The sequence below is a fragment of the Homarus americanus genome, unplaced genomic scaffold, assembly GCF_018991925.1.
Source record: "Homarus americanus isolate GMGI-L3 unplaced genomic scaffold, GMGI_Hamer_2.0 scaffold42391, whole genome shotgun sequence".
In the NCBI taxonomy this organism is placed as follows: domain Eukaryota; kingdom Metazoa; phylum Arthropoda; class Malacostraca; order Decapoda; family Nephropidae; genus Homarus; species Homarus americanus.
The window spans coordinates 73491-101458 of record NW_024744462.1 but is presented as its reverse complement, the minus strand read 5'-3'; the positions used below and the strand labels follow the sequence as shown (position 1 = coordinate 101458).

At 43.6% G+C, this 27968-nt stretch overlaps 1 protein-coding gene across 2 annotated transcripts in view; it reads left to right on the top strand.

Moving 5' to 3' along the window:
- Window positions 1–27968, top strand: part of LOC121877917 (T-cell leukemia homeobox protein 3-like) — a 117573-nt gene that overhangs the window by 44412 nt on the left and 45193 nt on the right. For both annotated transcript variants that reach the window (XM_042383875.1, XM_042383874.1), the window contains exons 2-3: window positions 13523–13617; window positions 16693–16826. In XM_042383875.1, the coding sequence (XP_042239809.1) occupies window positions 13523–13617; window positions 16693–16826 (229 nt within the window). The remainder of the gene's footprint in view (window positions 1–13522; window positions 13618–16692; window positions 16827–27968) is intronic.

Below are 27968 nucleotides of genomic sequence, written 5' to 3'. Positions count from 1 at the left end.
AGAGTGAGTGAGTGAGTGAGTGAGTGAGTGAGGGAAGGGTTAAACACCTCAGCTCTTCACCATTACTCACTGCAGTACAGAAATCCCCCAATAGACTCACAAGATACGAAACTAACCTAACCTAACCTAACCTAATAATATACACTTATCTTGGCCCGAAAATAAATTATATATAAATAGGCCCCTACATATGTCTGCCATGAAGCCTGTGTTAGGTCTGCCATGAGTGTTAGGTCTGCCAAGTGTGTTATATCTGCAATCAGTTATCCACAATAGCACAAAAGACGGGAAACACTTGTCAGAAGCACAGGTGTTGTTGAGGACAGGTGTGTCGGTGGCAGGTAATTAGTGTGATGTGTTAGGCAGGTGTGTGGCTGAAGCATTGTGACGTTAAAATTTTTCCTCAATATAATACCTTCTTGAGTACGATAATCTGGTCCCCTTGAGTACAATGATTTAGTCCCTTGAGTACGTGAAGATTAAAAAACAACTCGTGTATTGAAAGAGAAAAAAAATAAATATATAAATAAATAAATAAAATAATAATAATAATAATAATAATAATAATAATAAAAGAAACAAAAGAATATACATAACATTTCCTTCATCTAAGTAAATATTCTAATTCAACTTACATCTCAACGTAACCATTACCATTCAGTATCTTTCTACATCACATTACAAAAACAAACATTAAATTACATCACGGACAAAAACAAACAAACAAACAACTTTACACCTAATAGCAAAGCCTCCGTGTCGTTGTGAGCTAATCCCGCCCTTATATCACCTTATACAGTAATATATCAAGCTTACTGCAATAGAAACAACGACAAAAGATTCCTAGAATATTGGTGTAGGAATATAGTGTGATCCTCCTAATTATCACCACTCTCAGGTATGCCCCCCACATTCTTACCTGTTCTATGTGTTGGTGCCGGGAGTGAAAACCAAAAGGGGGGAAAATCCTGCTGCATTAACTTCATTTACTCCAAAATACATGTATCCTGCCGGTCTAAATGTCATGATATACACGACTAAACACCCAAACAATATATATTTAAAATTAATATCATACTGTAATGAGAATATGAATCTATTATCATCCAGGGACTGAAGATATGAGTTACATGATACACTGAAAAAAATATCTTCCCCGGGTTATAATATAAAATGGATTCTAAACGATCAAAATAATGGATTTGGATAATGCCAGTTTTAACCCTCCCGATGAAGATATTAATCCTTAACTATTGTGACCCGATAAATGTGTCATTTTACGACTCGATAACAATTACTTGGGGATAAATATTAACTCACAATTACCTGAGTTATTGGAGAGTTTACTTGGAAGGTTTACATAAATGACGACATCAATCTATATTTAGTGATGACATCAATCTATCTCTAGTGATAACATCAATCTATATTAATGACATCAATCTATCTCTAGTGACGACATCAATTTATATTTAGTGACGACATCAATCTATCTCTAGTGATGACATCAATCTATATTTATTGACATCAATCTATCTCTAGTGACGACATCAATCTATCTCTAGTGATGACATCAATCTATATTTAATAACATCAATCCATCTCTAGTGACGACATCAATCCATCTTTAGTGACGACGTCAATCCATCTCTCGTGACATCAATCCACTTTTAATAAGTGACGACATCAATCCATCAATCTCTCTAGTGACGACATCAATCCATCTTTTGACGATAAGTGACGTGACGACATCAATCCATCTCTAGTGACGACATCAATCCATATCTACATCAATCCATTTTTAATAAGTGACGACATCAATCCATCTCTAGTGACGACATCAATCCATCTATTAAGTGACGACATCAATCCATCTTTAGTGACGACATCAATCCATCTCTAGTGACGACATCAATCCATCTCTAGTGACGACATCAATCCATCTCTAGTGACGACATCAATCCATCTCTAGTGACGACATCCAATCCATCTCTAGTGACGACATCAATCCATCTCTAGTGACGACATCAATCCATCTCTAGTGACGACATCAATCCATCTCTATCAATCCATGTGACGACATGACGATCCTACCACGTTGACTATTCCACAAAACTCTTCATTTCTAACTCAATTTGAAAGATTAAAAGCATCGAATTTGGTGCTACTCTAATAAATATTTTAAGTCATATATCTACCAGTGATCTGAATGGTTTAACTTACGCATTACATATATATCAATAGACATCCAGTGAATTATATTTTATTCAATGTAAAATTAAATTCCCTTCACAGTGATCTTATAAGCTGTGGTGGTCGTCTCTAAGTATATTAAATGTAGGATATATTTCTATCATTTCTGGTGTGTAATGATGAGTATAGTTTTTTTTTTTTAATAAAGATACCTATTCTTCCCATCTATAAATACACAATATACTTATTTCTATGTGATATCCCCGGGTTGTATTCTATCTAAACAAGATCTTCTGTACAAATGTTATGTTGAATCCAATGATATACTCCCTTTGAATATATTAGTCCTCAACTCTTCAAAACCTAATACACGGAACAATATCACAATACAGGTAATATTCCCCACCCTCCCCCCTTCTCATCACCTGTGGTAGTAAAGGTACCAAAAGATCCTATCACCGTGACACAAGGATCAATGACATGTACTGAAATAAGTAAAATATAACCACAATACGTATGTCTGGCAAGGTCCACTAACTACAGTATTATACCCCCAGACACACCTGACCTATACCTCCCCACCAGGTGACAACAGCACACACACACACACCTGTTTATACCAACCCAACGTATCATTTTACTGTCAATAGAAGCAAGGAACCTCTTACATGGTATAATAAACACCTGGTAAGGCTAGGATAACAAATTGTCAGGTCAATAGATGGCGTTCCCGGCATTGGACGATAGCAATGAGGCGGGCGGACAGAGCTACCAAACCCAGAGCTGGGGGACACACACACAGGAGCTCTGGGGTCAATAGTCGACTAGGTTGTTGTGGCTGCCGTCTGGAGCGGGAATTATGAGGTTGATATATCACCATTCCCCACGAGTCGATCAATATGTAAGTCTGTCAGTCAGTCCCTCTGTCCGCCCGCGAAACAGGTGTGCTAGTTTTGAGGTGGGGGCGTCTGGTAGGGTAGAGGGCATCTGTTTATTTGTCAATGTCACTGGGGGTAGTGGAAAGGTTCTGGGGCTTTGTCGTGGTAATGTACGAGTGTGTAGACCCAGTAAATAAAAGAGCTATTGTTAACCTTTGTTGTGGCGAAAGACGAGTTTATATATAATGACTCAAGACGGGTTCTAGTCCTGCCGTCGTGAGCAGTACATCTTTTGTTAAGTTTTATTGTAATGGGTGGGTGGGGGGCTAGTACCAGCACACAATGTATACCTGTTGTTAAGTTTCACTGTAACATTGCAACACTGGGCTACTGGGTACTCTGTGTTGGGAAGGTGTTCGTGTTAGGTCGGCGCAACACACTTGGCAACACTGGTCGATGTGTGTTTCTTATATTGCAACACCAAATAATACACAGAATTGAAACACAAAATTAGTGGTGATTTTTTTTTTAAGTGTCACTGAGTTCCATTTTTGGCATATGATTATATTAATGTGTTTAATTGATAGCACCTCCCTCCCCCCCACACACAATAAATAAATAAATAAATAAATAAATAAATAAATAAAAATAAATCATATATATTTTCTGGTTTTATGATTTTACTTCACATTTTTTTCCTTTGTGACATCAAGGAAAAAAAAAACGAGATATATAATTTCAAGGGACACAGACAACTCACACTATATTAAAGCCCTGAAGAACAAGATAGCGAGTCCAGAGATTAACACAAAAAGACAAAACAAAAAGTCTAGCGTCAGGGAGAACATCTGATAAATTCTTAACACGAAGACTCACCTCAGAGATAACAATTATTACCCACTGTTTTAACTGAATATGATAAGAAATAAAGAAAAGATTTGGACGACGTTATTGTTGATCTTAAAACACCTGTGACAGATATTGACTTGTTGGTTGCTATACCCGGAACACACCTGTAATGTCTCACTATACGAAAAACACCTGTGACAGATATTGACTTGTTGGTTGCTATACCCGGAACACACCTGTAATGACTCACTATACGAAAAACACCTGTGACAGATAATAAGCTGCTCTAGATACAGGTGTTATGCTCATACGCCACACAGGTATATATAGGCTTCTGTCACCATAAAGTTATAGACCACAGAACACCTTGTAATAAATGTCTTTCTATTATGTAATACAAAACACCTTTACCTGTATGTCTCAGTAATGTAACGTTGTGTAATAAGGGTTGTGTACAGGTGTAATGTCATCCATCTGTAAACATACAAGTATTATTTAGTAAATATATCGAGTCATTGCGACAACAGCGCCATTAGGGTGGAGGAGGAGAACACTACTCCTCCAAGTGATTGAGAAACGCTTTAATCTGATTGCGGCTATAAACTCATTATCTTTTATTGACCATTGTTTCACTCCCCGGGGCATGACGGCTGACTCTCCACCAAACGGGAACCTGAAGAAGACGTCCACACCTCCGCCATAACAATAACCCAACGATTTGCAGAGAGAAACATTTACCTAGACGAGGGACCCGAAGCGGTGTTTAGGTTACAAGTGTTTATATTTTATCAACATTACTCCTCTATGAATCCTCAACGTGTAAGAACAAGGATCCAACTCGATTTAAAAGAGGTCGAGGCGCCTGGTGATGGGATGCCACAATGAGGTGCATCACTTCCTCTATAGAGAAAAAAAAAGAAGAATAGGATCCAATTGATGAGGGTTCGATTGTCTATTGTTATTTTCTTTTATAGCGGGTATCGAGAAGGTGATGGTGTTCCCTATAATACAACCTCAGCCTCACCTCTTACTGCGGGATCAAGGGAGGGGGAAGGGGGAAGGGGAAGGGGGAGGGGGGAGTGGGGGAAGGTGTCTTTTGTGGTGTAGTTTCTCTTGATCTTTTGTTAAGGGGAATTGTAAATTATGTTTTATATAGTCAACATAATACAAACAACTGGCCGACATAAGTGAGGTGGTCGGGGTGAGACCAGGTAGTAGTCTTTTAGTTGCCTGTAGCCGCCCACGCCCACGCCCACACCGAGTACAGGCCAGACGCTCATTTGTTCACCCACACGTCATTCATATCATTATAATCACTCCTGACGCTCATAGTCTCGCTCCTAACAACTGTCCTCACCCCTTATCTCCCGCCCACATGCCACCCACATTCTTAAGCCCCACCCACACGCCATTCACTCTCCTCACTAGCCCTCGCGCCCGTAGCTGCCACACTCACGCCACCCATTCACTTAAATCTCACCGACAAGTCCCTGACGGTTATTCAGACACCCAATCCCGCCCACATGCCCTTTAACGGTCACCCCAACACCACCCCCGCCCTTTAGCGGCCACCAACACCACCTGCCCTTCAGCGGCCACCCCAACACCACCCCCCACCTTTAGCGGCACCCAACACCACCCCCGCCCTTTAGCGGCCAACCAACACCCCGCCCTTCAGCGGCCACCCACACCACCCCTTCAGCGCGGCCACCCCAACACCACCCCCTTCAGCGGCCACTAACACCACCCCCAGCACCCCAACACCACCCCCTTCAGCGCCACCCCAACACCACCCCTTCAGCGGCCACCCCAACACCACCCCTTCAGCGGCCACCCCAACACCACCCCCTCTAGCGGCCTTTAACACCACCCCCGCCCTTCAGGGCCACCCCCAACACCACCCCTTCAGCGGCCACCCCAACACCACCCCCGCCCTTTAGCGGTCACATGTACTCCCTAACCCATGTTCCCATAATCTATATCCCCTTAATTCAAATATCCTTAATCTACAAAGTTAATCCTTGTTCCCTCTACCCTGACTGGAATAATTTATCCTCGCTGAGATGTTTATAAATTTTTACCCTAAAAGTGACACAGTTCATTAATTCACTTCCTGCTATTACGAGACTAATCTGTACATCAAACTACAGTACATCCATGATTGATTTTAATTCTACTTTTCTGTTGTTCGGTTAAATTCGGCTAGACTTCGGATAGTTAAAGACATTTAGGACAGATGAGAACAATATACTGTACTACACACACACCCACATTATAATCAGTATACCAGAAAGATGGTAAACATGAGGTGTACAGAATGATGATAATAATAATGCCTCACTGGCAACCCCGTTACTGTCCAGTATTGCCAGACAGAGCTGCTGTATATACATAACCTGTAATTACTGGAATAGAATGGCAAATTGCCTCTCATATCAGTAGGGATATAGAGTATAGTGTGTATATACTTGGTAGAAAACCTATAATTTGGAGAAGGTCACTCATAAATTACTACCCTTTATCGATGTTTATCAATGTGTGTGTGTGTGTGTGTGTGTGTGTGTGTGTGTGTGTGTGTGTGTGTGTGTGTGTGTATATTTTTCTGTCTCATATATAGGTTGAATAAAACCAAAATAAGCCCCTGTCACAATCACTTCATCACACATTAACACCATCACCACCACCATCACCACATTATGAACCACGGCGTCACCACACAATTCTCTCTGCCACACAACCAACAAACACTACATAAACTTTAACCCTCTCGACGCCTGGGTCAAGGAGGCTCACTCAACCAAAATATAATCCCTGGTTGCCCGACGTTAACCACTATCATCCCGCTAAATCTGATCGCCATCGGTGAAGTTGTTCGCCAGGGTGGTGTGAGCTACGGCGCGTCACCCGTTATCAACAAGGTCTCCGCTCCTCACCCCCACACGGCTCACACTTGGGTTTACCTGAGTTAAGCACACCTGTGGTCTAAATTGTCTTGAAGTAAACGCCTGATATGAAAAAGTCCTTGATTAATATGTCAGAGGGTGGAAATGTCTTATTTAACGTAGTCATTTAAACCGACGATGATAACAATTAATAACTAATAATTATGACGATTACTAGTACTAATAATAACAACAATAATCATAACGATAATAAAAAAATAATAATAATAATAGTAATAATAATAATAATAATAATAATAATAATAATAATAATAATAATATAGATCTGCCACAGCGCTGGTCACCAAGATCTCACCAAACGCTCACCAGGAGAGCAGCATCCCCTTCTTTATTACCCTATCACCAGCACTTCACCGACAGGCCATTAACCCTTCACCAATAAATCACCATCACATCACCATCATCAAGAATACATCAGTGCTTTTACCAACACCTAACCAGACAGCAGATCGCTACCAGTAAGTCACCGCCAGATCACAACGATTAAGTCTCCTCCAACAACAACCACAACCATTCGTTGCTAACATATCACCAGCAAGGTAGTCAGTCACACGTCACCAGGCGATCACCAGTACTAACGATAGTTCTCGGGAGCGACGAGCGTAGACAGGCTCAGGTCGGCATCAGTTTGTTTTTCTGAGTCTAATAGTCGGGTCGACGATAGGGACGAGTCCGACCAACACGGAGACCTTGCCGCCACCACCGACCCACAACACTTCGCTCATAACCTCTCCTATCTCTTCTCCCTATAGTCATCCCACACATACAATCCATCCCCAATATATCCGATTAATTCTGACACTCAATCCAGTGGAACTAAGTCGCGGAAAACTCCCACAAGCGCCGAGAAAACCGACGAAAACGAAATATTGTTGGACGTCCGGAGATTTCAGGATATCTTGGGCGCACTTTTAGGTACCTCCCTCGGGTACCTATACAAATAATGGGGAGGTGCGGCGCCTTCCCACCTGGATTTGAAGGCAATTAATCCAGGTAAGGCCATTAGACGCTTCGCCGCCTTAATCACTTGAGACGTTTGAGTTTTTAAAGTGGAGGGGATGAGAGGTGGTGATTTGTGTGGCAGTAAGATAGCACGGCCAGCCCTCTACACTCGCCCGGGTCTTGTTTATACCGAGAGAGAGTACATACTGATCTTAGTCTTGTCATCTCGGGTGAGAAAACTAAGATCTTCAGAAGACGACACCCCAAGATAGAGGAGCACTTTCAAGAAGGGTCAGTTCCATGGTGTTCCTCCCTACACTATGTCAGGAAGGTTACGTTACTTGGATCTGAAATCCAACACAATTACTCCCTTGTGAAACTTTAAAGACCATGTAAACAGAGGGTCTGTCTCCTCGGGGCTGTTGCTGGCTGTAATCCTAACTACAGTGACCCGATCAACATACATGTTCTATAAAAAACAAAAACGTTCCATAGGCCTAACGGCTGCTAGGGGCAGTGAGGTTACAGCACACTGTATACTAAACCTCCTGTACAGTGACCGCCTTCACTTCCCCCAATGCAGTAAAGTTAGGTGCCCATCTATACAACAGCTGAGTGAACTTAGGTGGGCAGGAGGCAAATGTTGCGTCCTGGCTACAAGTACATCATGAAGGTCAGTCTGTACAGTGACGTTGTACACACGACATGTACAGCTTGTGTGTTGACGAGACTACGGCACCGTCTAGAACATTCTTTAATGTAATGCCTAAGAAAATTCAAGATTATGTAACAAACTAATCTTTAAAATATGTCTACCTATATGACTCTCAATGGTGTCTTACCTAGAATCCTCAGACAATATCCATATTTTACGAAATGTAGATAACGTCTCACTGTACAACTGCAAAACTTAACAGAGGCATTGGTCGTAGATATTTTGTGTACTTGTAGTTGTAGGAGCTACCCTCACAGGATGGACAGTGTGTGCACGATAAACTAGTAGCTCTGCATCAAACGATAATTCAACTTACACACACACACTCAGACACCGACATTTCATTTATTCAAACCCAACATTACTGGTACACGTACAGGGAATTCAAGATGGAAACAGTACATAAACATCATTACACATTGAAGATTGTTTAAAGGTGTCTCTCCCTCTCACCCTCTGTCTCTCCCTCTCACCGTCTCTCCCTCTCACCCCTCTATCTCTCTCCCACTCATAACTTTGTGAGGTCATCTCCTATACTGTACCTTAGCTGGATGATGGAAACAGGTTATTAAATTTCTATAAATGTGATCTATATACAAGAATCTGCTGGATGTGGTGACGAGTGTGTTTGTTGGTTAAGATTTTAGAAGATGATATTAAATGACTGTCCATTCATTGTCAACATTGATTTAGAAATGATGGTGATTGCTTTCTTCATTATCTACCGTCAACTGAAGATTTTTCACTATCATCCAACTTTACCAGACAACATTACACCCTTACTATCGTCTCTTCAGTGAGCGTCACCATCAACTTTTGCTATCATCATCATTGTCATCTTTCCTTATCACCGACACCCTGGTTAGAGTCACCGTCACTCTATCAAACATTCCCGTCATCTTAAACTTGCGTCACTATCGTCCACGCTACGACATCCTCGCCTCCTCCGTCACCTTCCCGTCACCCACGCCTCCGTCATCGTACCTGCTATCGCCCGTTACCCTGGTCCACCACGCCTCCGTCACCCAGGGCATGGAGGGCTCGGGGTTTCAGCGTGAGGAGGCGTGGACGTTTGGAACTGTCCCCATGGCTGGCCAGCTCACCTGTGTGTCCCACTAGTGAGGCGTCTGGCCCAAGTCCTCCATGGGAACACTCGCCCACCACCGCCCATACCTGCCCAACTATTGCCCATACCTGCCCAACTATTGCCCACACCTGTCTATCACCCATACCTGTCCACCACCGCCCATTTGTCTCCACCGCCGCCCATACATGCCCAACCATTGCCCTTACTTGTCTATCCGCCCATACCTGTCCACCGCCCATACCTGTCTATCCCGCCCATACGTGTCCACCACCGCCCATACCTGCCCAACTATGGTCTATACCGTCTACCCCATATACGTCTATCCCAGCCATACCTATCCACCACCGCCCATACGTGTCCACCACCGCCCATACCTGCCCAATTATTGTCTAAACCTGTCTACCCGCCCATACCCGTCTACCCCGCACATACTTGTCTACCCCGCCCATACCTGTCTATCCCGCCCATACTTATCCACCACCGCCCATACCTGCCTACCACCACCCCATACCTGGTGGCCTAAACCTGTCTACCGCCCATACCTGTATTTCCCGCCCATGCTGCCCACCACCACCCATACCTGCCACCACCACCCATACCTGTCCACCACCACCCATACCTGCCCACCACCGCCCATACATACCCACCACCACCCATGCCGCCCACCACCACCCATACCTCTCCACCACCACCCATACCTGTCCATCACCACCCATACCTGTCCATCACACCATGCCTGTCATCACCACCCATACCTGTCCATCACCACCCATACCTGTCCACCACCACCCATACCTGCCCCACCACCCATGCCTCTCCACCACCACCCATGCCTGTCCACCACCACCCATACCTGTCCATCACCACCCCATACCTGTCCACCACCACCCATACCTGTCCACCACCACCCATACCTGTCCATCACCACCCATACCTGTCACCACCACCCATACCTGCCCACCACCACCCATACCTGTCCACCACCACCCATACCTGTCCACACCACCCACATACCTGTCCATCCCACCCATACTGTCCACCACCACCCATACCTGCCCACCACCCATACCTCTCCACCACCACCCATACCTGTCCACCACCACCCATGCCTGTCCATCACCACCCATACCTATCCCCACCCATACCTGTCCATCACCACCCATACCTGTCCATCACCACCCATACCTGTCCACCACCACCCATACCTGTCCATCACACCACCCACCTGTCCATCACCACCCATGCCTGTCCATCACCACCTGTCATCACCACCCATACCTGTCCATCACCACCCATACCTGTCCACCACCACCCATACCTCTCCACCACCACCCATACCTGTCCACCACCACCATACCTGTCCATCACCACCCATACCTGTCCACCACCACCCATACCTGTCCACCACCACCCATACCTGTCCATCACCACCCATACCTGTCCACCACCACCCATACCTCTCCACCACCACCCACCACTGTCCACCACCACCCATACCTGTCCATCACCACCCATACCTGTCCACCACCACCCATACCTGTCCACCACCACCCATACCTGTCCATCACCACCCATACCTGCCCACCACCACCCACACCTGTCCATCACCACCCTGTCACCACCACCCATACCTGTCCATCACCACCACACACCGTCATTTTAAACATTTCTCTGTCCTGTTGTTGGCCATCTGCTCACATTTCTATTTCCTCTACATTTTTTCACAGTTTTGTCGGTCCTAATAAGTCATGTTCTCAATAAGTGATCTTTGTTTTAATGTTAGGTGTGTGTGTGTGTGTGTGTGTGTGTGTGTGTGTGTGTGTGTGTGTGTGTGTGTGTGTGTGTGTGTGTTAATTGTGTATGTGTAGTGATGTGTGTGTGTGTGTGTGTGTTGTGTGTGTGTATGTGTGTGTGTGTGTGTGTGTGTGTTTGTGTTGTGTGTGTTGGTTGTGTGGTGATGTGTGTGTGTGTACTACCTTTAAGCCCTGTACTTAATACATGTACACAAATACAGGTGTGTTGGGGAAGTTCACATCGCCCCCAACACACCTGGGGGTCACCCACCCACCCCCTTATCTCCCCATCTATTCTCCCCAACTGTTATCTCCCATTCCTTAATTTTAATCCTCTTTCCTCTCCCTCTCACTCCTCCCTCTATTTTCATCCATCCTTCTCCCCCCTCCTATCTCTTTCCTCCCTCTCTCCAACCTTCTCCCCCTCCTCTCCCTATCCCTCTCACTCTCAGTTTTACATCTCCCTCTTCTCCTATCCTCTCACTCTCCCTCCTCTCCCCATCCCTCCTCCTCCCCACTCCCCCAACCCAACAGCGCGCCCCTCTATTTAAGTACCCTGTAAGTGACCACCACAATTCTCGGGTGTCACTGTACAGCGTCCAGGTAGTGAAGCTCTCTCCCCTCTCCCCCCTCCTCCCTCTCTCCTCCCACTCCTCCCTAGTTTAACTCTCTTAACTCTCAACCTCCTCCCTAGAAAATCTCTCTCTCTCTCTCCCCCCCCCCCCCCCCCCCTCTCCTCCAAAACTTCTCCTTCCTCCCCAAATCCACCACCCCCCCTCTAAACTTCACCTCCCCATCTTCAGTCCTTCCTCATCTAAACTCCCCCCTTCCTCTTTCCTCCCCTATTTCAACTCCCCATGCTTCACCATCTTCACCCCGAGACTTAGAGCCAACGGGATATTCTTGAAGTTCCCAAGTAATCCCCAGGTCCCAAGTCCCAGGTCTCCCAAGTCCCAGGTCTCCAAGTCCCAGGTCCCTAAGTCCCAGGTCTCCCAAGTCCCAGGTCCCCTAAGTCCCAGGTCCCCTAAGTCCCACAGGTCGTCCCCAGGTAATGATTGAGGTTCGTCAGGTTAATTGGGTGTGTTGGATATTGTACACTGCGGGCTGTACATAGGGTGATATAACACACACACACACACACACACACACACACACACACACACACACACACACACACACACACACACACACACACACGGTGGTCTGGGGTGATGTGTACCAACCATCTGGTGTACTAGTGTCTTGGTCCTCCTCATTACCACCCTCTGTCCTCTCTCTCCTCCTCCTCTTCCCTATTGTGAGGAAGAGAGAGAGAGAGAGAGAGTCAAATTTCCTATCTATTAAAGGAAAAGAATAAGGAAAAGGAAGGAGAGACTAGATGAAAAAGAGGAGGAGGAAGAAGAGAAAGAATAAAGATGATGATGAATAACTGACAAGAAATAAAAGAAGTAAATTAAAAAATAAAATAAAAATAATTGAATCAATTAAGACGTAGTAATTACAGGTAAAACAATCCTCCATTAAGAGAGGTAATATTGACCTTACAGAGAGAGGTTATATTATATATGCTTGAGGTTAAGAGTTTCAACTTATCTTCCTTCAGCATAGCATTATCCACACTCTATTGTGTCTAAAATAATAGTGTTGTAAGTCAATTGTTTTGTTCCATTAAATCAGGTTATTAAAATAGTATACAGTAACATTGGACCATTATCAGACTCTCTCTCTCTCTCTCTCTCTCTCTCTCTCTCTCTCTCTCTCTCTCTCTCTCTCTCAACACCCCAGGCAGGACCACCAACACACCCAGCACACCATAAAAATTTGCATCTCAACCAAGACCTTTTAGTTCCCCTCAAGACACCACGAGAGGCTGTTGTGTCTCTCCCTGTAGCTGTCTGGATTGCCTTGTTTACACTTAGGTAGTTCTGATGTAGTGAGGGTAAGGACTGTAGATGATGATGATGATGATGATGATGATGATGATGATGATGAGTAGTATTAATAACTTCTTGGAATTATTGTATGACGTGTTGTTTTATGATGTTCCTCGTGTCCTTGTTGACCCTCTGATGACCTTTGACCTTTCCTTGTCTCTCCATCAGGTCCCTTCGGCTTCCCTCGTAGGATCGGTCACCCCTACCAGTCCAGGACGCCGCCCAAACGCAAGAAGCCCCGTACCTCCTTCACCAGAGTACAGGTGAGTCCTATCCCCTCCTTCCTTCGTTCCTTCCTTCCTTCTGCCCCGACATCTATACGCACACAAGCCTTATCATATCAACACACACACACACACACACACACACACACACACACACACACACACAGCTTGATCAGGTAAAGAACATCTCACCTGTTCACACCTGCGTCAGTATATTACCAGCTTACCTCACCTCACTACACCTTATCCCCGACAAGAACGACACAACAACTCACTAAAAATACCCTTAAGAAAAATACAGAATTTTTTCAATACAATATAAATTCTTGATGTGTTTTCTGCGACATTTATAAAATTTTCGTTAATTAATTAGACTAACGCAAGTAATAAGACGTTTGTTATAGAGGTATATCACTTTTTTAATTAACCTGTATTTGTTTTAATTAATATTCATGTTATAACACATTAACAAAACATAACCTAACCTAACATAACATAAGATAACGTAACATCTACATAAACATAACATAACATAACATAACATAACCAGTTTTCTAAGCCAAGATCATGAGGGATTATATCATTAATATTCAGATAATATATTACTTAACACATTACTAACATATAATCAGACATAAGTAATTACCAGACATACTTATAAGACACTAATTAATTATCAGTGACCTCTTTAAGTGTACTTGCTGTAGCCGTCCTCAACTTACACCTTGAACTAAATTAATTTCCCTTTCACTAACACTTTCTTTTATCTATACGAAATACACAAGTGAAAATATTATCTAGAACGCACGCACGCACGCACACAATAACACAGTCACACACACACACACACACACACACACACACACACACACACACACACACACACACACACACACACACACACACACACACACACACACACACACACACACACACACACACACACACACACACACACACACACACACACACACACACACACACACACACACACACACACACACACACACACACACACACACACACACACACACACACACACACACACACACACACACACACACACACACACACACACACACACACACACACACACACACACACACACACACACACACACACACACACACACACACACACACACACACACACACACACACACACACACACACACACACACACACACACACACACACACACACACACACACACACACACACACACACACCCCTTCAACTGGTATATCACTAAAAAAACCAATAATCAGATATAGTTCCTAAGTAAATAAATAACTCCACTAGATATCACACACTTAACTAAATTATATATATCTTCACTACAGCCTATACACGTGTTCAGATATAATCACAACACTTAATTACCTATCTATATACCTCAATGGACAGGTGATATTAGTCTTAATTAATTACCTGATCTATATAATTAAGGCATAAACTCACGTCATATCGCCTTATACTAATACTTTAAACTATAACTTATAAATTAGATGGTGTAAATAAACCCTGATTAAACCACTAAAAATTAAAACAACTTAGTATAGTGAAAATAAACCCTGATTACACCACTTAAGCCTTCAAAACAACTCAGAATGGTATTAAAACAAACCTTCATAAACTTCTATGGACTTTTCTTTTCCACATAAACTCTTCCTTTCCACATAAACTATAAATCTCTCCCACATTAGCCTCAACACATGACCCTAAATAACACACAAACTCACTGATACTTTTTTACATGTTATCCAGACTTGTGTTTTGGGTTACATACACAAGACAGTGCTAAAAACATTCGACATCCTCCTCTAGGGACTGTGGTTTTCACACCTGGCATCTCTCCCTTCCCCCTGGTATCCTCCTCCCCCTGGTACCCCCCTTCCCTCTCCCACTCTCCCCCTGGTACCCCCCTTCCCTCTCCCATTCTCCCCTGGTACCCCCCTTCCCTCTCCCACTCTCCCCCCCCTGGTATCCTCCTTTCCCCTCCCCGACCTCCCTGGTGCCCCCCCTTCCTCTCCCACTCTCCCCTGGTACCCCCTTCACCTCTCCTCCCATTCTCCCCTGGGACTTCTCTCTCCCCACCTCCCCTGTATCCCCCTTCCCTCCCCACTCTCCCCTGGTACCCCCCTTCCCTCTCCCACTCTCCCCCTGGTATCCTCCTTTCCCCTCTACGCCTTCTCTTTGGTATCCCCCTTCCTCTTCTCTTCCCTTTCCTTCCCCTCCTACCCTCTTCCTTACTCCTCTCCCTTCTCCTTCTCCTCCTCTGGTCTACATCCATCCTCTCTCACTCTCTTCTCTCTCCTCCTCCCTCTCTCCATTGCTCTTTCCCTTCTACCCATTCCCTTGGTCTTTTTTCTCCTCCTCACTCCCTATAGTCAAGTCCTACCTCCAACCCTCTCCTACCTATCCCTCCCGACCTTCTCTCCCCCCCTACCCTCTCCCCTTTCCTTCCTCCCACTCCTACCCTCCCCACCATCCCGTTCCTCCCACTCCTACCCTCCCCACCATCCCGTTCCTCCCACTCCCCCACCCCTTCACACGGTTATTGCACTTGTGAACGGCCGCTGTTGTGCATTTTTTTACTCCCCTCCCTCGTGTGTACAACTCACCACATACAAACAAAAAAATATCCGACTGACACCTTTTGCTACCAAAGCGTCACTACTGTAGGCTATACGGTGTTGGCTGTGGCAGAGGACCCGGGTTCGAACCTCTGTGTGTGTGTGTTCTACTTACTCCCCACACCTGCTACAGCACCTTCTTCAGTGTCATTCTTATGATTCCTTCCTACACTTTATTTAATTTTTCAAGAATATTCCCCAGCTAACTCCCCACAGCCAGTAGTTCTTAAGGGTATAAATCCACTTAATTCCCCTACAACTAATAAGTCCTAAGGAATTTTTCCCCTGTTAATTTCCCCCATTTAGCATCGCTCAATGGGTTTTCCCTCTCCCCCTCTCCTTCTTCCCCCCTCCCCGGCTACCTCCCCACACTCAGCATCTCTCTATATGTCTACCCTCTCCTCCCTCCTCTCCTCCCTCCACAACTAACAACGGGTCATGTCATGGCGCGGTAACAGCGTGGTTCCTTCCTCCTACAGGTGAACGAGCTAGAGAAGCGCTTCAACAAACAGAAGTACCTGGCGTCGAGCGAACGAGCCGCCCTGGCCAAACAACTGAAGATGACCGACGCTCAGGTCAAGACGTGGTTCCAGAACAGGAGAACCAAATGGAGGTCAGTTGGTGTGGATTTCTTGTTCTGTTCTTGTTTTGAGGTTGTTATTGACTTACAGATGTATTTTAGTATTATGTGTTTGTTTTGGTTTGTACATGGAGGCGAGGTATTTTGTTACTCTCTTATGTCTAAATCTATATTATGACAACTTAGGTCTTGGGATCACGATACGATATATAAACTTAAATGTATTGAAGCACATGAGACCAAAATCCTTATAATGTCTGCGCTTGTCGACGGTTTATAAGAAATTACATTTTGTTAACTCCATCGAACGAACGGCCATCAATTTCTCAATCCAATTTTCCTTCATTCATCAGCTGCTTTCACCCACGTCAACCCGGGATGAAAAACGCATCTGATGGCTGTCTGTCCATCTCGAAGGAACACCCCGCGTATATAACCACCCCCAGATGGTGTTAATTAGTCCATTATCATAGCTAGGTAGATGTGCACTTAACCAGTCACTGAGTGGATCGCATCAACCAACCAACCCAACCCTCCACCCGCCAACCCAGATCAAGCCAGCCAGATTATTCGACTTAAGGACAAAAACACCGAGCCCAGATAACAAGAGGCAATTTACCTCTAACTCTCTTCCGCGCTAATCTAATTAAGGGACGATAAAACATGGGCTTAATTGATCTAGATGGCAGTAATTATCGTCACAGTCAAATTAACTGGAAAACCTCGTTTCTCCCATCAATTATGCCGCCCCACTTTTACGCTACTGATCTCCCAACTGAAGCCGGTTTGCGCGGGAAAAGATTATACTATTTTGGCGGGAAAAGATTAGGACCTTTTTGGCGCGAAAAGGGTAATATCGTTTTGTTTTGGCGGGCGAAGGGAATTCTGGCTCACTTTTATTCTTTTGATCTTACCAAATGATGAATGCTTAGGCAGGTGAGAAAATTACGGCTTAGTCTGGGGAATATGATTATTATTCGGGGGAAGTTAATTACATTATTGCGTTTAGGAGAGGTTATGGTGTGTCTCTCGCTTAGTCGTATAAATGATTCTTGGCCGAGGGAAAACAACATAATTTTGACCCAATGGAATTTATATATTTTATTTCGTATTTTCATTGTCTTTTAATATATATAATAATCATTTTACTTCATCACTTCTTAAAAGACATACAGAATGAAGCAAGAAATTAATTGCTTCACTTACGACACAACACACACAGTATCCTACGTAAATTATACATCATTAGATGACATTTACACCCAAGGGAGAGATAGATAACAGTAGCTGAGAGACGAACCAGACACCCCAATGATAACAGTCTCTCCGGGGTGATGCGAGAGACAGTAACTTGACGGCCTGTTTAAAGATAACTCCTAAAAAAAGAAAAGTTATTATTGTTAGCGCCTGACTCGTGTTATTAATGGCCTTCCAGCAGACGTGACTCAGTACTGTGTGGTCACTGCGGTACACACTATCCTCACTGGTCATTAGTCACCTTGTTGCTTCACACTTGTTTATTTTCACACTGTTCCTTGCTTCAATTTCTCTTCATTTACTATTTCTTGATTATTTTATTGTAAGTGTCTATTTATTATCAATATTTTGTTAGTTATTCGCCATTTATTAATTCTATGTTGTTTACTATTTCTCAAGTTTCATTTTTCTTTGCTTGGTGTGTATGGATGTCTCCTTCTTTCCCACCTATACAGTATCCTTCCCTTCACTTTCCCAGACTAGACCAAAACAAGGGTAGTAAGTACATCTGGATAGTGGCTTCCCTTCTTGTGAATAGACTTTCCCTCATTGAGAAACTATATGCTCCCTTCTTAAAAAAAAATATCCTTCCTTTCTTCAATAGACTCCCTTGATGACAAACACATACGTTAGTAAAAAAAAATACTCTCCCTCTTCTCCCTCTACGACCTTCGGATTCCACCTTACGTTATCTGCACCTACAGTAAACTCCTCCCGACTACCCCCTCCTATGTCCCTGGTTGGTGCCCACAAGGACCAGACGCCTCACTAGCTACCTGTTAAGACATCATTAAGGTGGAAGACATCAGGTGGGTATAAGGTGAGCAGGGCGGTGACTTCCGTTATGTTGGTCTCAATACAATTACCATTAAGTCTCTCGAGAGGCTGGAGGAGGAGGGGTCTTCGTCAGGCCATTCCCTTCGTCTGCAACAGAACGACGAAGATAAAAAACGACTAAGACGATGACAAAGACGACGACAAAGACGACAGACGACTAAGATGACGACTAAGACGACGACAAAGGCGCCAAGAAAGAACTAAGACGATGACAAAGACGAATAACACGACGAAAAAAAGACTTAGACGACGACTAAGACGACCGAGTGATTAGAACACGTTAGTACTTCATTAAGACTGTAAAGAGAATCACCACTTTAAACCAGACGACAGCTGTATCAAGACCAGTCCTGAGGGTATTGTATTAAAAGTCTTGAACTGTTGTATTTGAAGGGGTTCTGTACCATCTGTTGGTTTAGTGGGATTCTAGAAGATCTTAATGTGAAACTCGATTTATTTTTGGCTCCAACACATGCTAAACGTCCCTACAGTTTCTCCAACTTTCCGGAGACACTAGAAATAATATCCTATTGATAGTTAACAATAAGAAAACACAGTTATCCTTAAAATTTCAGTGATAAAACTCCGGTATAACAATATTGTCGAGGTAGACACAAGAGTGCTGGACACCTTCCGTTTTCTTTCACATCTTCCGTTTTCTTTCACATCTTCCTATTGTTCGTCTCTTGTGTTTTCTACATTTTCTCTCTAGTTTTTGTAGTTTCTTTATAAATTTCCTTCGGTTTCCTTCTTATTGCTTTACCGTTTTCATTATCATATTTCTCACATTGTCTTTCTTATATGTTTCTCTAGTCTTTTATCTGTTTCTCTTACTTTTCTTACAACATATTTTTGGTTTCCAACGAATCATTCCTTTTCCCTACCATTTACTATTATAAATTCCCTAACTCTCATTTTTCCCCCCCACATTTCTAACATTTTCCCTCACTGCCGTTTTCTTTCTCCCCGCGTCGCAAAACCTTCCTACCATTTTCTTTCCAGCTAGCCGGTGCCTCCAGTGACGGCCCCTGGGTCACACACACCACGACAAGTTTCCCCCAAGTTAAAAGTTAATAGGGATTTGTCGGTTTCCAGAGCTTGTTAATTGGAAAATAGTTCGTGTAGTAATCTAGGACAGGAGAGGATTGTGTTCAGTGGTAATGGATTTTTATGCCAAGGGTAATTTGGTAGCGCGGATTAACCTCTCCTAAAGTCCCCGCGCCGCTGCCTACATTATATGTTGATTGTCCCAAGGAAAAAATATCATTAAATTTGTCGAGGAGTGGCGGGAGAGAGGGGAGGGGGGTGGAGGGGAGAGGAGGGGGGGTGGAGGGGAGAGGAGTGCCAGTGCCGGTGGGGTGGTGGATGGAGAGAGGGAGGATGGGGATGGGGTAGAGGTGGATAATGAGTGGTGATGTAGGAAGAGAACCACACCCACACACACTCATATCCCTCTCATTTACACTCTCTGTTGATATCTCTCTCTCTCTCGCCCTCTCTCTCTCTCTCTCTCTCTCCCCCTCTTTCTCTCTCTCTCTCTCATACCTATACTCCCCTTTACTAACACCCCTCTCACTAACACTCTCCCTCCCTATCATTTACGTAAGCACTCTCCTCCTGACAGACTTCCCTCCCACCTACCCACCCACCCACTACCCTTTCCACCTTGTTTTTACTCTCCCTCATCCCTCCCTCCCTTTCACCCTATTGGTCAAAACAGGGAGAAGGAGGAACCTGTATCGGCAAGCCAGTAAAACATACCAAGGAAAAAAAAAAAACCTCGTGTTTGTTTGGATAAATAATAATAACGCCGGCCATTTGGTGGAGGCGTCCGAGGCGAGGCAGTGAGGCGGAGGTCTTAACGAGTCTCACTCCACACTGATTACCATAAATAACATTTTATCATTCAATAGAGAAAGTCATCAGGAGAGAATGAGTATTAAATTGACGGTGAGGAGGTAGGTGCTGTGTCTCCCCTCCCATCCCCCCCCTCTCAGGTGCTGTGTCCCCCCTCAGGTAGGTGCTGTGTCCCCCCTCAGGTGGTGCTGTGTCCCTCCCCCCATCCCCCCCTCAGGTAGGTGCTGTGTCCCCCCTCAGGTAGGTGCTGTGTCCCCCCTCAGGTAGGTGCTGTGTCCCTCCCTCCCCCCCTCACGTAGGTGTTGTGTCCCTCCTCCCCCCCCCCTCAGGTAGGTGCTGTGTCCCCTCCTCCCCCCTCTCAGGTAGGTGCTGTGTCCCCCCTCAGGTAGGTGCTGTGTCCCTCCCTCCCCCCCTCAGGTGTTGTGTCCCCCTCCTGCCCCCTCAAGTAAGTGCTGTGTCCCCTCCCTCCCCCCCCTCAAGTAGGTGCTGTGTCTCCTCCCTCCCCCCTCAGGTAGGTGCTGTGTCCCCCCCCTCAGGTAGGTGCTGTGTGTGTCCCCTCACCCCGGTCTCTATGAAGTCACTGGAAATCCTTTAATAAACATATTGTGTATTATGTATGGGCATATTCTTCCTCCTTCTCTTTCTCCCTTGATTAATTCTCTCTCTTTCCTCCCCTCTCCTCCTCTGTTTCTTCCTCCTCTTTCCCTTTCTCTCTATTTTCCTGCCTACCTTCCCTTCGTCCTTGATTGCTCCCCCCTCCCTCCCCCTTTTTATTTTCTCCCTCTCCATATCTCTCATCCCTATCTCTTCTTTTCCTTCCTTCTCCTCCCTCTTCTTAAATCACCACCATCAGCACTTCACCTTCCCTGCACCATACCACCACCACTGCATCACACTGCCATCACAATCATCACCACCATCACTACACCAACTACCGTTACTATCATCACTACTATCACCACCACCGCAACAATCACCACCACCATAACAATCACCCCTACCACCACACCCCCATCATCACCACCTCAACAATCACCACCACCACCCAGACAAACAGGGCCCCCAGCAAGAGTTGGATTGACGGGGAGGAGGTCTGAGATGTCGCTTACCTCCGTCTCTGGCAACATTGTGTGTGATTTATACGAGCCATGTGTCAGGATAACGGCTGCATTTAGGTCCTAATGACACACACACACACACACACACACACACACACACACACACATAAGGCGGGCTGGCGACACTGTTACCACAATACCCTCACCGACCTATACCCTTCACCGACCACTGTTACCACGTAAACAAGAACTCCCACTTCAACACGAATACATTTATTATACCCGATAAGAAATATATTGTGGTGTATACTATGTCTTAAGATCTATTTCTTAATATAAACATTCATATAGCTCCTTTATACTTACGGTGCTTAGTATATTTATTAATCTATTTCTTTATCTATCCATCTATCTACCTATTCAATCTATCTTTATTAGTCTATTTATGTCTGTCTATCTGTCTATCTATGCGTGTCTCTCTGTCTATCTATCAACATTTTGAGTTACCAGCTTCAAGACCTTTTACTGTAGTTGTTGAATCAAATTAAATAACAAAAAAAAAACAATAACAATACCTCAACCTTTTAATTCCGTGGTTTTAAGGCAGTTCAAGAAATAACAGACTGGAGTTATTTATTCCATCGATCGACTGACTGGCAACCCATACAGTCTGTGGTAGGGGGGGGTGAGGGGTAAAGGTGGGGGGTTGAGAGGGGGTTATGGAGTGGAAGGAGGAAGAAAGTGCTATGCCGCCGAGAATCTTATTACTAACCTCTTTTGCATGTCGATACTAGGAGAGGTAGGAAGAAATGTTATACAGAACCTTCTTAACCCCTCCTTCTTCACCCCTCCCCACCCCTTCCTTCCCCCGTTGAGTACCTGTAACACCTGCTTACAGTCTAGTCTCTTGTACGTCCCAACACCTGCGTCTCAAGGTGTCTCTCTTACTGAAAGGTGTTAGATCTCTCTCTCTCTCTCTCTCTCTCTCTCTCTCTCTCTCTCTCTCTCTCTCTCTCATATACCTTTAACACACACACACACACACACACACACACTATGGAATAACAACGATAATAATAATAATAATAATAATAATAATAATAATAATAATAATAATAATAATAATAATAATTAATTGGTGACGTGGTTATATGTTTTTCATTATCGTCAATGTGTTGTAATTTTTTCATGTGGTAAACGTAACGATACCAGAAGGCTTTGACGATAAGGACGAAACACCAACAAACTGACAGCGGCATATCGTCTTTAGCTCCATGTCGGTAAATGTTCCAATATCTTAACATTATCTTCCGTCTTAATTATTCCCATGTGATCTCTGTATACCCGTGGGACCTGGGCATTATAGTGTTAAACCAAGTGTTATCATAATTTTCGCCTTTAAGGATGGAAGTCCTATATCACGGTCTTGGTTTAGATATAGACGTTCTGTGTTCACCTTCTCAAAAGCCTAGAACGTGAAACATTCCTCATAATTAAAGATGTAAGAATGTCACAAGAATTATTTATCCTGAGAAATTTGACCTTCGACCTAAACCTTATCTTATAACTGATGCTAAAATATAAAAAAATATATAAAAAAATAATAAATTCAATTACGATAGTCTGAGTACAAGTTAATGGCATTTTAAACATTATATTAGTCCTTGAAAAGACAGTCATTAAAATACTACCTTATAGCTTGTTACGGGAAAAAAATAAATTCACGAACGATCATTAGTAAATATTGGCGCCTGGCGATAGTTAAGAAATATTAATATATATAATCAGTACAATCTTAGTGTAGTGTTTACGCCATTTTCAGACTTTTTTATGATTTCGCTAAAGAAGTGAGTAATTACCTGTATTCTTAACGACTCATTAACGAGGATTGAAATTTAACGTAGTGTGTGATTGATTTTTTTTCTGGGGGGAGGAGGGGGAGAGGGAGGGGGAGATATCCAGGTTTTGTATAGGAAATATCATCGAATTCGCCTTGTTGTCTTACCTCTTCGTTCACCACCAACCACCCCCTCACCACCACCACCACCACCACCCTCAACCACCACACACCAACCACCACCCCTACACCAACCACCACCCCACAACCAACCACCACTCTAATACTATTCACTATCCTCATATTCAACCACCTCTCACACCAACCAATTTACACCACCAACCACCCCACACCAACCAATTCTTACACCAACTACCACTCCCCACCAACCAATTTCACACCCAACCACCCCCACACACCAACCACCACAACCAACCAACCACAAGATGAAGAAATAAAAATGGTCTTCCTTATAGCTCATAATAACAGGGCAGAGGTGGACTTCAAATTGAATTATTCCTGGAGGTCTCTGAAGGAGGCAAGGAACACCCACCACCCCTCCTAGGTGACACAGAACCACAGAAGACGAAGAAAAAACGCTAGGGAATTTAGGGCGTTTTCTTTATATACTTTTTTCGTTAATGCGTTCTTGGAGTCTTGAGTTTATGTAGGGGAAAAAAACCGCGAGGATGTAGAGGTCATTTTGGGCGTTCTCGAGGTCCTCAATCCGTCCAGAAAAACGCGAGAGTTTAAGTCGGCTTTTATTTATTTATTTTTAAATTTTTTTTTTTTTTATGTTCTCGGTGTTTTCGGTTCATTAAGTAAAGGACGAATAACGATGACACCAGAAGACGTGTGTGTGTGTGTGTGTGTGCGTGTGTGTGTGTGTGTGTGTGTGTGTGTGATAATAAAAATAAATAATAATAAACTAACAAAGCAAACAATATAAAAATAACAATTGTAAAAGAAATAACAATAACAATCAAGATAATAACAATAAAAAACATCAATAACAGAGCACACGTGGGGTTCTGGTAGTGACAGTGACAAGAAACTTTACTACATATTTCGTCTAGTCACCACACACCTTCCTGCCACCTCCTGTTTTCTTTCCACGACACACACACACACACACACACACACACACACACACACACACACACACACACACACGCACACACCCGTAATTACTCAATATGTCTGTGGTATCTTCCACGCCCATTTTTTCTTTTTCATTAACCCTCGACTCAGACACAAAGGCTCGTATTAGGAGGAGAGAGAGAGAGAGAGAGAGAGAGAGAGAGAGAGAGAGAGAGAGAGAGAGAGAGAGAGAGAGAGAGAGAGGAGTTAACTTATATCAATCACGCTTGAACCAGACATTTAAAATCAAACAACTTGAAAAACAAACAAAAAATGACCCAAAACAATAACAACAAAACCAAGAAGAACAACAATAACAACTCATTTCATGTAATTTAAGAGGCTATTCTCGATATTGGCTTCCCTCACAAAACACCTGATGGCCTGTCGGGGTGGGCGGGGAGAACGGGTGTGTCGGTGTGGGGGGGAGAACGGGGTGTGTCGGTGGGCGGGGGGAGAAGGAGGAGGTAGTAGTGGGGTCAGAGGGGAGGAGAAGAAAGGGGTGTATCAGGGGGGGGTGGAGGCAGGGTGTCAGGGGTGGGGGGGTTGTACTCTCTGAGGTGGAAGGGGGGGTGGATGGAGAGAGGTTAGTGGTGGGTTCCCGGGGCCAAAACATATTTATTTCAGTGGTGTAAATGATGATTATATAACCAAGAATAATTGCAAGTGTCATCCATAATTGATTGGACAAAGTGTGGACGAAGGGAGATATTGACAGCTGGACCGACGGCCATGTAACAAAAGACCAAGTGAGACAATGAATTATTATTATCGTGCCATCATTATTATTAGTATATCCGGCCCTCTCACCTGCTCCGGGGGGGGAGGGGGAGAGGGAGGGGGGTGTCTTATGTTATCCGACGCCCCCCTCCCTCCCCCCACACACATTACACGCTGCTCAGGAAATGTACAACTCCATACACATCTACACCAAAATATATGTATATACATACAAACATACATACATACATACATACATACATACATACATACATACATACATACATACATACATATCTTAAACGAAAATGCATATATAATCCCACACACGGCGATGAATTAATGATGATTACTATTTCTATCCTTCATAACCCCCTGCCCCTCTCCTCCTCCCCCCTCCACTCACACCCTCCTCCCACAACACTACATAATTGGCGTCCTAAAACACCCAATTTGCAGTCAATTATCACCAATTATGAATCCATCCTTACTGTTACACTGACAACCACGAGAGAGAGAGAGAGAGAGAGAGAGAGAGAGAGAGAGAGAGAGAGTGTGTGTGTGTGTGTGTGTGTGTGTGTGTGTGTGTGTGTGTGTGTGTGTGAACGTAAACACCCACAATAAGTCCTTCACCGTTAAACACATGCACCTCACCCCAGCTCCTCAGAACAAGCACAGAGAAGAGAGACAAGTATGATATAATTCCCTACCTATCGATCACACACACACACACATACATACACACACACACACACACACACACACACATACAAACAAGCAGACCCTAACACCAAGACGTGATTTGATTAACGTATCGTATAGGAATTACAAGAAACGATAATGGTGTTTGTAAATCCTCGTAAATAGAACGGGTTTAACTAGAGGCCATTAAACCCTATAAAGGTAAGGAATGGTTAATTAAAACGTAGCCCCCCTTTGATTATTGGTTCGTAAATGGTGTTTGGATGTTGATTCGGGTCTGCTTTTCAATCTGTGTTTTTTGAGAAGGTTATAGATTGTGTGTATTTATGAGCCTCATCAAACTTACCTGTCTTAAATCATAATTACACCTGGTGATCATAGGTTAGGTTAGGTTAAGTTAGAGGAGCCTTAAACAGGTAACATTAAAACCACACAGGTAAAATTCATTAAATCAACATGCACTTTCTCATTCCTCCCTCTTGAATTATCTGCGCAGGTGTAATATAACCAAATCAATCTCGTGCGAAGTAAAGCCGGATTACCCTTTCTTAACGCTGGCTCTTGCACATCCGGCTTTCAAGTACAAAAAAAAACAAAAACAAGAGCCGGATCTGAATTTATCACACCTGAATAATATTGTTACCTGTTGTTACCTGAGCGAAGAATGTCTTTTGTTGTAATGTATTCAAATTTTTTTCTTCAGGTTCGACAATAATTGATAATTTTCACCGTCTGTTTATTGATTACTAACGTAGTAACTGGTTTTTTCTTTATACTATGATATTAATGTTTTTGTATGTGTTTGTGTGTGTGTGTGTGTGTGTGTGTGTGTGTGTGTGTGTGTGTGTGTGTGTGTGTGTGTGTGTGTGTGTGTGTGTGTGTTTATCTATAGAGTATCTTTCGTTACATCCCTATCAATTTTTTTCTACCTTGTTAAGTCAGTCTGTTTTACTCTTCCTCCTCCTCCTCCTCCTCCTCCTTCCTCTTCTTCTGCTTCTTCTTCTGCTTTACTCTGTTGTTGTTTATCTCACCACACTGTACATCAACTATAATCAAAACAAAAATATAAACAAAAATTAAATTATTCCAAACAATAACAAAAATAATATTACCAGCGACAATAACAACAACGATAGAGTAATAAAAAAAAAACTAAAAAAAATACGAAACAAAATGAATTACAACACCGTAAAGAAAGTATTGAAACCTTTCCACGTATACAATATCAAAATATATATTACCAGAGAGAGAGAGAGAGAGAGAGAGAGAGAGAGAGAGAGAGAGAGAGAGAGAGAGAGAGAGAGAGAGAGAGAGAGAGAGAGAGAGAGAGAGAGATAATAACACAACACATTACATTCTTCTCATAGGTGAAGGAACACGTCCATAAAATTAATCTCCACTAAATTCTCACGTAATTTATATTTTTTATTTTTTTGGGCCAGTCAATAATCTGAGGATGAATTTATTACCGTGCCAAATAAATATATCAATTGAATATTACGAGACACAATGGTGGAGAAACATTACAAGAAATATGTAAGTGAGAGAGAGAGAGAGAACGGATTTTAACCTTTTAGATGAGCAGGTAAGATATCTCCCCCCCCCCTGACCTATACTGTACAGGTGTGATGGAAGGTCTAATGAGCACTTACCTGTGAATATATTAACACAGACACATGGGGATATATTTTCAATTTTAACCAATTTAACACAACAGGAGAGCGAGACCCAATTTATCAAAGATTAATAAGTTAAAATTTCCCCGCA